We start from the raw sequence: 14,620 nt of genomic DNA on the forward strand, positions 1-14,620 counted from the left end.
GAAAAAGAAAAGAAAAAAAAAAAAGAAATCACCCTGCAGTCACGGAATTCAATCTACTTCTAGTCCCCCAATTGAATTATGAATCACATCTCTTTTACAGTTGTAACAAATACCAACTTTTGAACTTTAACCCATTTTGTTTATCAAAGTGAAGGTAATTCACAGCTAATCTGAAAAGTTCTTGTGCTTTACTTTAGAAGAAAAGGGGAAAAAAATATCAGTTTCTATGTGACCCCTAACCTTTGAACCACAACCTTCTTGCCACTAAAGTGTTCAGCACCTCATTTAATCCCCCTCTCTACACTGGCATAGTGCTGGGAAAAGGAAACAGAAAAAATAATCTGGGGACTTTATTAATTTTTCATGAATTTTCATTTAGGCCAGAACCCCTTCTTACCCTAGTCGATAGACCAAGCTGCTGTCATATATTTACCACCTGGGGCTACAGCTGCTATCTCTTGAGGCTGTCGCTGACTCAGGCTGCATCACAGGCAGCTGCAATCTGTGTGAGGACCCCTGTGCTCCCTGATTCTTATAGGCGAGCACTAGTGTTCAGAACTGAAAACCTATCTGCACCAGAGACACCACGGCTCTCTTTGGGTTCCCATGGGAAAACTATGTACTAACTTCTTGAGTGCCAGGTCCCTTGCTTGTGCACCCTGCAATTCTATTTTCAGACTATTTTTAAAAAATCACTCTTTGCTGAAAGACCTATCTTGAGTTGAAGTGTCTTGAAAAGTACTTTCTAGATTATTTTTTTCTTCTGAACCAAGGAAAATTTTTAAAAAGCAAATATGAGGCAAGTGATTCATATCTCCATTGCAATGATTAGTCCTGAATTTTTTTCCTTCATTGTATTGTTCCATCATATAAAGCTGAAGAATGTACTAAAGGAAAACAAAAAAGAGAAAAAATATGGTATGGTAAAGAATATGCTCACTTCCATACAAACAGTCAAGACAGATGGTTATCAATAAAATTTCACATTTTATATTACAGCAGCTCCAAGATATTTGAAATTAAAATGAAGACCAAGGTAAAGCTAAGAGAGTCAAACATTTTCCACATTTTTTTTTAACCAATAATCATTTTACAATAAAAATCATAACAAGTTTGTTTTATACTTATCCATAAACTGGACCACTTAGATACACCTAGATCAGTGGTTCTCAGTTGACTTTGCCTCCTGGGGGACATTTTGGAATGTCTGTCGACATTTTTGGTTTTCACAATTGGGGTTGGGTGGGGGGTCCTATCGGAATCTTGTGAGCAAAGGCCAAACGTGTTTCTAAACATCCCACAGTGCAGAGCAGGAGCCTCCCACAATAGGTTCCTCAGACAACTACTGATAGAACTACCATACGATCCAGCAGTCCCACTGCTGGGTATATACCCAAAGGAACGGAAATCATCATGTCAGAGAGATACCTGTACTCCCATGTTGCTTGCAGCTCTATTTACAGTAGTCATGAGTTAGAACCAACCTAAATGTCCATCATCAGTTGACTACATAAGGAAAATGTGTTATATTTACACAGTGGATTATTAGCATGCCATAAGAAAGAATGAAATACTGCCATTTGAAGGAACATGGATGAATTTAGAGAAAATTATGTTACATGAAATAAACCAGGCTCAGACAGAGAAATACTGCACGTCCTCACTTGTAAGTGGGAGCTAAAAAAAATAAAAAAGAACGAAAGAGAGAAAGGAAGGAAGGACGGACAGGAAGGAAGGAAGGAAGGAAGGAACACCAATCACAATAGTACACTGAACCAAAGGAAGAGAACAAACAGAACTGAGATTACCAGAGGGGGGAAGGGGAGAATGAGGAGGGTAAGAGAAGAATTGGTAAAGGGCCATGAAAATTGATTACATTGTGTAATGTTGAATATACTAATTAACCTGATTTGAACATGACATATGGCATGCAGATATTGATATTCACTGCTGTACCCCACAGATATGTACAATCAACTATGTTCCAATAAAAATAAAAAGTTTTTTAATTAAACTTTTTTAAAAAGAATTATCCAATCCCAAATGGAAGGAGTGCAGAGGCTGAGATACCCCCAGCCCCATCCAGAGCTACATTCTTGAAGGAACGGGCAGCGTCTGCCACTCGGACTCCACCTCCACCTCCCACTCATTCTTCAGCAGCTGGGCTCTTCCCCCATCACTACAGCCCACAGCTGCTATTTATTGGACAACCATGTAGCATTCGCACTGTGCCAACCATTTTTTCTTTCTTAAAAGTATTTCTTTGTTTTTTCTTGTCACTTCTCTGCCCGTATCCTATCTCTGATACTTCTTCTCAGCCTGAACTTCTTCCATGGGCAATTCTTTCCTTGCTCACCATTAAATATTGCTGTTCCAAGCAGTGGGAATGGTCTCAGACCTTAGCAACTGCACCCTGCCCACAGCCTGCTTGGGCAATCACCTCTATGTCTATCTATTCCCATGGCCTCAGCCTCTACCTTGGAAAGACCTCTCCTCTCAATTCCAGAAGTTCTGTTTTTAGTGCAACAAGAGATATTTTTACCAGGATATTTCATTGGTATGCCAAACTGTACAGCCAAAGCTGACCATACACACTACAGTTATCTCTCCTGTACCCCCTTATCCCTAAGGATGGTAGCACTATATAACCAAACATTCAGCAAAAAAAAAAAAAAAAAAAGAAAAAATCTGGAAATCAGCCTTTATCCCCACAAATTGACCATAAAGTGATATGATTAATAAATCCTAAATATGTTTCAAAACATTTCCTCCTTTCAATCTTCACTGCTATTCTCAGTTTAGAATCTAAAAATCAACTTTTTGTTCTGAATTATTTCACACCCTCAACTCCTCTGGGACTTCAGTCATCCTCTCTTTAACACAATCTTCAATTCTCTTTCAAAGACTCTCCTTTCACATAACAAAAAAAGTCTAGATTTTACAATGCAGCACATGCCTCCCTTTCCAACTTCCACCCACCAACCTCACATCACCCTATCTGCAGTTTTCCAAATACACAGTGCTCTTTTAGGCTTCCATTCTTTCTACCAGGGTAAAATTTCACTTTAATTTCCATCTGAAACATTCTCACCTGACCTTCAAATCAGAGCTCAGTCATGTATCCCCTCAGAATCCTTTCTTCAACTCGTCTATCTAAGAAGAATTAAATCTCCTCCCCTCTGGGTTCCTATAGTACCTTTTATATGCCTCTATGATAGACTTTGTTGTTTGTTTATTTATTATTATAATTATTTATTTACATGTTTGTCATCACAACACTCTTGAGAGCTCTTTGAGAATTGACTGGAAGGCATCTTCTTCATTCCTACTGCCCAACACCTCTTTCAGTAGAGTCTACTTTTTGTTAATAGATGAGGTGGAAGCACCATGACTGAGCTATTAATGTTGAGTGTTCTAAAACATGAAGGCCAAATGGTTATATAATCTTCAGCTGTTCCTCATCATTTTATAAAAATACACCTTAGTTATCAACAGGTATTGAAAAATAACAATGCTCTGAAACAAATTTCAATATGAATAGGTTTTCTGCAATCCATACGGAAAAAGAAAAGACTGGTGAGCTAATGGGAAGAGATAAGCAACATACCAATGAATATGTGATCTTGTATTGCCTCAAATGGCATGAACTGTTGACACAGCATTAAAAGGGAGAATTTTATTCACTAGCTAAATCTAATTTGGAAGCCTTCTTGTCTTCCTCTCTAAGTCATAAGTAATTCAAGCATTTCTTAAAGCTCATTTATTTCAAAATAAAAAACTCTACTGTCACATTACATGAAATAAAATCATGGTTGAAAATTTTCCTCCTAAAACAGTTTGATTCATTATTAATGATGCAATTAGAAAAGACAGCAACCTTTGTAAATGAAATAAAAATAAAAGATGCATGTGTGCTGGGAGCAATTTTAACAAAGTTAAGGCTCAGAAAAAAATAATAAGTTTATAATTGCACAACAATAAAATGTCTGACCAATTAGATAAACTTCAATTTTGAGAAGTAAAATTCATTAAGGATTTAAATAATTAGTTATTTGCTACTAAGTAGATAAAATTTAAAAACTGTGAAAAATTGACAATGCTTAATTATCATTTATGTAAAATAGGCCAGATTTCATTTAGAGTGTTTCTTCAAATATGGCACAATTTCCTAAAATTAAAAATTAAAAGATTGAGGATCTGGCTTTGGATTCCCCTTTAACTTAATTTCTGAATGTTGGCCACTTAACCATCATGGGCTTCATTTTCTTTTCCTACAAAATGGGAGAATAATTCCTGTCATATTTACTATAAAAAGATCTAATGGAGGAAAAATCAATAGGATTTGGCATTAACATATTTCAATGTGTTTGAAAAGTTCCAGAAATAAGACATTTCAAAATAAAGATGGAAGAGTTAGAAATATTTGCATTCTTGAGCTTTTGAGTACATATTTTAAATTTCACTAAACTGAATTTAAGTACCATTTAAATTAATTTTTGGTAGTATTTTATTAATATGAAAGTACCTGGTGTTCACTGCAAAACGACATTGCTAGTGAAGGTTCTGAAGCTCTTACCTTAAGATACTCCACAAAAAAAAAAAAAAAAAAAGGGTCTTAGGATACTTCTAGTCTTTTCCTATTGGAGATACAAATTTCAAGCTTCAGTGGGTTCCAAGTTTCCTGACAGAAACTATAAATCAGAAGACTAGATATTTGAGAACAAAAGCTTTAATCACGATAGCTGAATTAGTAGCTATATGATTTTATTTACTAAAAGATGTTTTCATGTGTAAAGACAATGATATATTTGTTGAGAATCTCAATATACAAATACACGAGTTTTGTAATCTAGTACAATATCATGTAGCACGTGATTTTAATTATCAAGTATCACTGAAGACATGAGATCCTGAGCTATGAAGCACTCCCCTGTCAGCTACATAAATCAGATTCATACATCCTGACTTTCTTCAGTTCTCTTCTGCATAAAGACCTACTTTACAACTAGAAAGTCAAAGAGTACAAACATTTTTTAGCCACCTAAAAATTGTTTGCCATCTATTTACAATTTATTCTAGATATAATCTTTCCTTAAAATAGATAATATCAAAATTGTACAGTATTGTTTAAATTATGACCCCAAACCGTCACCTATAAACCAGAAAACATATGTATCATTTTTAAAAATTTGCTCATGAAAATTATCTATGAAGTTATGGAATCTACGTTCAAATAGATGCGAAGCATTGATATCCCGATTTCCCACTGCTATTTGGACTATCTGACGAATAAATAAATATATAAAATATGCCAAAGGCAGGGCAAGTCCTTAGCTATTGATGATTACCAATATTGAGAAGAAATTGGAAATCCTTCTATATATGAACATTCTGTCCACACAGAAAGCAGATCTCTTCTCTGCTGAGTTTTATACAAAATAAATGAATAAGATATAATTGCTGTTGTTGTTGCTATATTTTCCCTACCATGCCTAGGGTAATGATTCCTGAATTCAGCCTGCAAGTAAAAGAGTTAATATAACCTACATAAGAAGAGAACATGTTCATTTTAAAGTTGCCTAATAAAAGTTAGATTTAGAAGTAAATATATATGTGTGTATATATATATATTTATATTTATAAAATAGTTACTTATACATAAATAGGTAACAGTAATAGGTACAATTTTGAATTTGTGTCTTATATGTGATGGTACTTTACACATAAACTTTTCATTTTAACATAGCCAACTTTAAAACTTGATTATATCTCTCATTAATAATTCAAATTTGACATCATTGTAACCTTGCTTTAATATAATAAAATAACCTCCACATTGATTTAATATAAAGAAATTTGTTGCAACACCTAGCTCGACATTATTTTGACCGGATTTCTTTGGAGAAGGCAAAGTAAAATTATGCAGAGTGTGTTGATTCAGCATGCTTAGATATTAAACATCTATGGGAACAAATCAAAGTTAATTAAAAATAAACAAAAATAAACGTGTATACGAGGTTCATTATGGTCACTTACATGCCACTTCCAGAGATGCATTTCGACTCACTGCTTCACCGAGATAGTTCCTTGCGACACAAACGTAGCTTCCTTCATCAGGTTTACTTCTGCGCCCGTGCACGATACGCAAGAAGAATAAGGATCCGCTGGGCAGAAGCATCCTGTGGGACCGGGGGTCGTCCTTGTCGGTCTCCACCCGCTCACCATCCTTGTACCATTCAATGGTGGGCGTCGGCCGGCCCTCTGCCTTACAGTTCAGAGTGGTGGGCTCTCCCTTAGAGACGATAACATCCGAAGGATGCTCCACAATCCGCGGGGGAAAGTCTTCCTGGCGAAGACGAGATCCTACAAAGCATGACAGAATGAAGACAGGCTTTAACGCTTCCTTATCTATGCCTTCTGTTTCATTTAGGTTCAAAATGGTGAAATTAAATTCTTCACTTCTTCAATTGAATAACTGAATACTATTATTCTATTTATGCTTCCTTCTTTTGGTCTCTATGCAGCTCATAAGTCATCCCAATGCCTTTGTAATATAGGGATAAATTAATATCTTATTAATTTCAATAAGTTAGGTTTAACATGTTCTATGAATCATGCCAAGCAAAAGTAAAAGACAGCAAGAGATTTTATTTTGGGACCAACATGTTGGATGGGTACTAAGATGAAAAAGACACTTTGTCCTCAAAGTGTTTGCTATCTACTGGGGAAGAAAGACCAGTGGGAAAGTGCTTAGAAGACACTCATAGATACCATTTACTGTGCTGGCACTGTGTCATCAGACTTTAACACAAAATGAGACCTGCAAATTATGCACAAATATTATTATTTCAATGTAACAGAGGAGGAAGCAGCTTAGGAAATAACATTAATTGCCCAGGAATGTAGATGAACTGAGCAGTAGAGGCAGGATTTGAACCCAAGTGTTTCTGACTAAGGAACTCAAGTATAAATTACTATGTGAAAATGAAATAAGTGTTGCATAGAGGTAGAAGAAATGCAAAAAAAAAAAAAAAGTTAACTCTATCTTTAACATAATAAGAGGCCTCTCCCCAGAAAGGTGGCATTTAAATTGAACTATAAAGAATGAAAATATGTCAACTGATGAAGAAAGGCATTCAGACTGAAAGAATACCATGAACAACTCAAATATCCATCAACTAAATGGATGATGATGAATTGATAAATAAAATAAATGCTAATGATGGATGGATAAATAAAATGCATCATATCAATATAATGGGATATTATTCATTAATAGAAAGGAATGAAGTATTGATACACACTGCAACATGTGTGAACCTTGAAAACGTAGCAAAAGAAGCTAGTCACAGAAGACTATATATTGTATGATTCCATTTACATGAAATGTCCAGAATAGGAAAACCCATCGAGACAGAAAGTAGATTAGTGGTTGCCTAGGCCTGGGGGATGGAAGTAAGGGGAATAAGGGGGATGGGGGAGTTACTGCTAATGGGAATGGGATTTCTTCAGGGGGTGATGAAAATAGTCTAAAATTCACCATGATGTCACAACACTGTAAATATAATAAAAACTATTATATTGTACACTTTAAACAGGTAAATTTTGTGGAATATGAATTGTATCTCAATAAAAATTTTTTTAAAGTAATGGGTAAAAAGGCACTGTGAACAAGTTTAATACAAAGTGTGTAACAATTTGTGTTCACTGCTAACAAGTTTGGTTATTTTCTTTACTTATAATTTTAGGTTTTAAGTGTAATTAGCAGGCCTGCAATAACTAATTAGTGCATAAAATGAACTTGAAGTTCTCACCAGCCAGCTACATAGATAGATAGATAGATAGATAGATAGATAGATAGATAGATAGATAGATAGATAGATAGATAGATAGATATAGAGAGGTAGGTAGGTAAATAGATACAGATGGATGGATGGATAGATAAGAGAGACAGAAAGACAGATATACAAAAAATAGCTACAATCTAAATTTCAAGACATGATTAAAAGTATGAGAATTAATTCTGAGCTCCCTTACATTTAGACATTACACAACTACAGCAGTGGCCCTAAAGATGGATCCAATGGATAAACCTTCTGTAGGTCCATGAATTCTTTGAGATTGTGTGTAAAAATGGGTATTTTTGTGTGGGGGGTAGTGAGTAGTGGGGAGAGGGGTGGCATAGTGTTCATCGATTTCCCAGAGCCTTTACAATTATGAAGCACAGTGCACTAAAGTACTGGGCATTCTACTTTACTGTCAAGACACCTCCATTATTTGGTCAAAAAACAAAACTGAGTTGTCAGCAGAACTCACTGGGAATTCAAAACCAAACAGGAGAGGGGACCATTGAACACATAAAGTGCCAAGAAACAGTTAAGAGTTTTGCTATTCTAAGTGTGGTCCCCAACTAGCACCACAAGCATCACCCAAAATATATATTAGAAAGATAGGATCATGGGCCCAACCCCAGACCTAAGATTTCAGACTCTGTATTTTAACAAGAATCCCACCGCCCCCCTGGGATGTGTACTCACACTAAAGTTTGAGAATCAGTGCCCTAAACAGTTTTGGTATAGCCCTGAGCTGAGAGTGTTTTTATATTTTTAAAGTGTTGTTAGAAAAGAAGGGTGGGAGAAGAGGAGAGAGAAGAGGAGAAAGAAGAAAAAGAAGGACAAAGGAGAGGGAAGGGAAAAAAGTGACCTTTTACAGCCTAGGAAGCTTAAAATATTTAATATTCAGTTTTTTACACAAAAAGTTCGCCGACCCTGCTCTAGAATACCTGATTATCACTTTCCATTACTAACTTCATTTTTAAATTTATATTTCTTTTATAAATTTGTAAGTACACAAAACTCTCTTCTCCAGATTTCAGATGAAAAAAATTACTTTGACAGCAATGTTAGTATTGCCCACATAATGAGAAATATCCAGGGCCCCTGTAAGAAGAGATAGGCTAAGCAACGTACCAGAATAATTACCTACAATTCTAAATTTGCTTGCGGCTGATATCAAGTCTGCCATCTTTTTATATCTCAATTACTAATTGGGCAATCAGTCAAGTTTTAATTAAAAACATTTTATTCAATTCCCATTAGCTATTAAGAAAGAAAGATAATGGAAATTACTCAGAGTCCAAAAGATGAACATCCAAATATTTATTTTTCTGTCCAAGAAAGTAAGCTGTGAAAAGGTCATGTGACTTATGCAAAACTGAATGGCTACTAGAGGTAGAATTAGAACTCAAGACCTTTAATCCAAAATGTGCCAGGCTTCTTAAAAATGAATGGAAGAGTAAGTAAAGAACGCCCATTACCTCTAGGCTGATTCCAAAATCCTCTTCTAATGTTGATTTCAATAAAATGAATCAATGAATGTCACTAGTCATAATTTAACCAGAAAATATCTTCCTTGTTTTTCAAAATGTGAGTCTCAGACTCCCTGCATCAGAATCATCTGGAATTTTCTTTTTTAAATATGGAACACTTCACGAATTTGCATGACATCCCCTGCCTAGCAGCCGTGCTAATCTTCTCTGTATTATTCCAATTTTAGTATATGTACTGCCAAAGCAAGCACTGGGATACTTCTTAAGAATGAAGATTTTTAGTCTCTACAGTGAACAGGATGCATCAGAAATAGCTGGTAAAGGCGTCTGGGAAGTTGCATTTTTAGCATGTTTACCAGGAGAAGATCATGAACTTAGGCCTGGCGAGATATAAGCATTCCACAGCAAGATCAAAACAGTTGGATGCAGATGTATTTTTGAATGATGTTCTAAGCAACCAAATTACATAATGGGTTATTTCTGCTTCTCAGAGACTCTCAAACAATGATTGTATAATAAATTTTGGTAAAATATTTAATTTTTAAAAAGTTGAATGATTTATTAGTTCTTCAAATTTTGTAAAGGTTAATTAGAAATCATAATCCATAAATATAGTTAAGTTTAGTTTCATTTAGTCAATAACCACTCATTTGCAGTGAGTGTCACTGAACTTTTGTTTTTAGGAAGCGATTTCAATTACATGATATAATAAAGGAGGATAAAGCACCTAGAAGAAAATCGTTGATTTCATTTCATGTATTTCAAAGTAAAATGCTCTTGCCTCATTGTTCAGTTGAAATATAGTATTTCTTTGAACCAAGCTATATTTCTTTCATGCACAAACTAGGTAGTCCTATCAACTATTAGTCCCTCCAGAAGGCAAGCAATGTGTTTCAAACTTCTCTGAATTTTTCTGAGGGCAGAAGTAATTCTTGGCAAATTAGGAACAGAGTATGAAATACACTTCCCCCAGCAAAATTACTATGCAGTCTTTTTTTCTCTTTCTTAGAAATATATGTAATAGTGTGTCCTAGTTCATAACAATTGTTTGTTTTAATAAAATATTTCCTCAAAAATCATCCTAGTACAATTGATCCTGAAGATTTTCTACGATTACTCCCATTCTTAAGGTGACCCAGAGACACTTCCTGACATTATCCCTACCCTAGTTTGAGAGGTACAGTGCCACTATATGAAAAGTGCCACTGAAGGCTGAAGGCTGCCTGATACATCATAGTAAGAAGGAGGCAGTGTGGTAGAAATAAAGGACACAGGTTATTAACCAGATAATGTTTATGACTCACTTGCCTTGTACCAGGTGTAAATCAGAACACGAATGTCTCACTAGTCAGTTTAGAAGATTAAAAGAAATCACGTATATAGAACACCAAGACAGGTAGCAGGTATTGACTTTATCTTATTTTTTTCCCTTCTGTAAACCATTACAAATATTCTTTTCAAAATTTATCCCATAAAACTCTAATCACATTAACATGAATTTCTCTTTTCTGAGGGTCATTTTTGTAGTAATGTTTTACTGCTCAATATATTTTAGCTAGTTTTACACTAGATTTCAAAAAAATAGAAGTTATTACTGAATTATCTTTTGCCAAAATAAGTCCTATTCAAAATTTCCTCCACTGAAAAAAGCATATCTTAGTGCCACTGTAAATGCTGTCTTCATTGATTAGTGAGCTAAGGTAATTTGTAATGAAATGAATTTAATGAGCCATTCTATCACTCCATCAGGTCTGTCTTTACAACTTTTCCATACTTGAATTCCTCATGATGAATAAATTCCAGCATACTTACCTTATGAAGGAGCAGAAAAGGGCTATGAGATAACTTTTTTTTCCCTAGATGTCCTATGATGGGCTAGGAGGTAGTAAAAAGGTCAATATTTAGAAAACGCAAAAATTGTTTCATCAATTTGCACACTACTAAAACTCTCAGGAAATTTTCTAATTTGCCAGTGACATAAACAAATTTATAAGATTCTCGTTTATTTTGGAAGCACAGTAGTGCCACGTTAATAAAAATAAGTTTAAATTAGAAACAACAGCAAAATTGAGACCGAGAAATACTACCTGTTTGCTATAAAATTTAAACATGGCTTTCCAATATCTTGCAATTAAAGTTAATGAAAGGAAATTGACAAGGATAAAAGAGTTTTCTTGTCAAAGAGCAGGCAGCCTTGATTCTTAAAGTTTCCAGTTGTAAAATATGGCATCAAGCAGCGTCCCTATTACCTAGTTTTCCAGATCCAACAGACGGAAGATTGAGCTACCAGCGATCCTCTTATTCCAAACCTCCATTTTATAGATGAGAAGAAAAAGATAGAGAACCAAAGAATTTAAGTTTATTTCCCAAAAACTGAGACTAGAAGGACATAGTTGTCTTAGCTGTGGGTCCAAGCTCTGTTTTCAGCAGCACAACTTTTCCTTCTTTATTACTCCTCCTTCTTACCCATATTTTGGAATTCTAAAATAGAAAGTACTGAACACATTAGATTTTAGTTGTTTTTGTTTGTTTTATTGTTTTGTTTTGGCTTTTTCCCCCTGTACCTTTGTATGGTTAATGATATGACCTGAATAAAGTTATCTAAACTTTCTTATGATACTATTTCTTCATCCCCAAATTGAAGCAACTGGAAGAGTAAATTGCTACAAACTCATTGTTCTGTAACATAATCACAATCTTTATGGCTGTCACATCAACAATATCTTAATGGACATATCTGTAAGAGTATAATGGGTAGCAATTTAAATTTATGAACATAAAGCAAAATGTTAAGGATACACACTTTAATGTTTATCTTTTTAATAAAAAGTATAGATTAGAAAGGTTGACTCTAATGTCTGCTATCAAAATCAATGTGTATCAACATGCCTTCTTAGAGAACTCTCCAAAAGTAAACAATGATTTAAAAGACTTTTCTCAAAAAAAATTAGCTTATATAACATTTGGAATTTATTCTTAAATTTCTATAAAATTTATTCACGTTGCCAATAAATACATGGTTCTATAAATCATTTTAACCAAATACCAACTGGCAACATATAAGCAGTTATCTTAAAGTTAAATAGTTCATCCATTATATAAACAACCTACATCAAAGATCTTCAATATTTCCTTCCTTATTCTTATTACCTTTGCTATTTCAGAGAAGGTAACTAGGACAGATTCATAAAACTTTTTCTCTGAATTTTGCAATTGTATTTCAGGCCTATACTTATCTACTGTTAACAGAATTGCTATAACTGTTAAAATGCTTTTTCCCTGTTTTGTTCACATCCCCTGTCATTCAGTGATTTCATAAGGTAAATTTTAATTGCTTTTTAAAATATTATATTTCCCAGCTGCCCACATCCAAGGTGCTGAGCCACTAACCATGCCTGAGCAGGTGGGCACTGGTGACAGTCTGGAGCATCTGCATCCAGGGAAGGATGCAGGACTGGTTTGTGCAAGTTAGAATCACTAGCAGGAGGCAACTGAATCCTGGGGCAGATACAGGGCAATATCTATATATCATTGGAAAGAAATTTTGAAACCACTAATCTGAAAGGTTTCCAGAAAAATTTTAGGGGTGATTCTCCTCTTGAGAAATAAAAAAAAATAATTTCCTACTTTACAAATTCATTTTCCAACTAGTCAGCGAGGAGCTAATGTATTAACCTAGACATTCATCCAATATATTTCAAATCAATTTGCTACATCTTACATGGTTGAAGGTATTCTTTAAAAGAGTGATTTGCCACCAAATCAGAGGTTTTCATGGGTTATGCAGATTTGCCTTACAATGACAAAAACAATCCTCATTCTAGGAAAGACATCTTTGAAATTTAGTTTCTTGTTATCATATTTATAATACCTTGACATGGTTTAAAATTGCATTTGGCTTTACAAAAGGTAATGTAATGAAACAATCCCCAAACCCAATAAATTATTTAATAATGTTTAATTTTCTAAAAACAATCGATATTTACTTGATGGAGACTATGAACAAGTCTACAGAAAATGGCATTCTACTTAAATAAACTCTAGTTCCTAAGCAACAATATATTCTGAAAATTCTATAGCAGTAGCATTAATCTTAGTAACTGTAGATGCTGAAGGCCCCAGTGTCAGTGTCTAGAAAGCACCATTTCCACCAGCACTGACGTTTTACACATGTGTGTTAAGCTTTGTAAATATTTAGTTTCTGATTAATTTGCCTGGGATTCCCTTAACCTGAAATATTTTATTATAAAGTTAAATTAAATGACTTTAATTAAAATTTCAGGCACATTTTACTATATAGTATGCCGAAGATTTTTAAAAGACAGAATTGAAAATACTAGTACAATCCAGAAAGTTCCTCAAAATAATTATGGCTAAATCATTATCAAAAAAATTACAACTCTCATCTGCCAAAAGCGTTTGCTGTATCATGTCCAAGGGATACACACAATGACTGGTTTTAGGCTTGCTCACTTTGAATTAATATTCAACTAACATGTGAATCACATTTCATTATTCTATAAACTTTTTAAAGTATGGTTCTTCAACCATGGATTGGCTTTTGTGAAATGGAGGTAAGGAATGGTACCTCAGAAATTAGGAGCAAATTTTGTGTGTATGTGTGCATGTGTCTTTTTAAGAAATCATAAGGTACATCTTTGGCAGTTAATATAGATTATCTGCCTTGACATTGCTCTTATTCAAATGTCAGATAAGTGTGAACTCAGAAAACTTTCTTACCCTTTCCACACTTTCCTTATCTATAAAACATAGCAATATGTTTTAACCTAATAACATTGCTGGGAAGATTGAATGAGATTTTTGCATGTGCTTAGCATATCATAAGCACTCAGTAAATGTTTGCTACTATTGTTAGTATTATAATGTATAATCCTTTTATTAGTATAACCTTTATTGTTATGTTCAAAGTTCCTGTGACCTCATAAAGTCAATAAACCACCATTCTATAATATGGTTCCTCTTAGGCAATAGTTGGTCATTTAAAATACAGCTTTTGCCTGTCTCTGTACTCTGATTTTCTGCTACTGTCTGTTCCAAACTACAAAACTGAAGGTTATTCTGAATGACGTACCTCACCTGCACTTCCCTGAAGGGTTCATGATCTAATAGCTCTGCACTTTAGTCAGCCTTGCAATATACCATATTATGTTCTAAATATGGAAATATTAGGTGCTTAATTAATATGCGATATAAATGCATGAATAAACATATCACTGTTGTTATCCTCTCAATGGAGCTACAGGTAGTTCTATTGTAATCAAATAAGCTTTA

The 14,620-nt window shown here is 34.4% G+C and overlaps 1 protein-coding gene and 1 non-coding gene across 2 annotated transcripts in view; both read right to left on the reverse strand.

The window, feature by feature from the left end:
* Positions 1 to 14,620, reverse strand: part of ROBO2 (roundabout guidance receptor 2) — a 600,911-nt gene that overhangs the window by 539,233 nt on the left and 47,058 nt on the right. Inside the window, exon 2 of the mRNA XM_063077978.1 lies at positions 6,037 to 6,363. Within this exon, the coding sequence (XP_062934048.1) occupies positions 6,037 to 6,363 (327 nt within the window). The remainder of the gene's footprint in view (positions 1 to 6,036; positions 6,364 to 14,620) is intronic.
* Positions 9,472 to 9,579, reverse strand: LOC134365433 (U6 spliceosomal RNA). The gene has a single exon (XR_010022098.1). It is a non-coding gene; the product is annotated as a U6 spliceosomal RNA (small nuclear RNA).

This window comes from Cynocephalus volans, chromosome 1 (assembly GCF_027409185.1).
Source record: "Cynocephalus volans isolate mCynVol1 chromosome 1, mCynVol1.pri, whole genome shotgun sequence".
Lineage (NCBI taxonomy): Eukaryota > Metazoa > Chordata > Mammalia > Dermoptera > Cynocephalidae > Cynocephalus > Cynocephalus volans.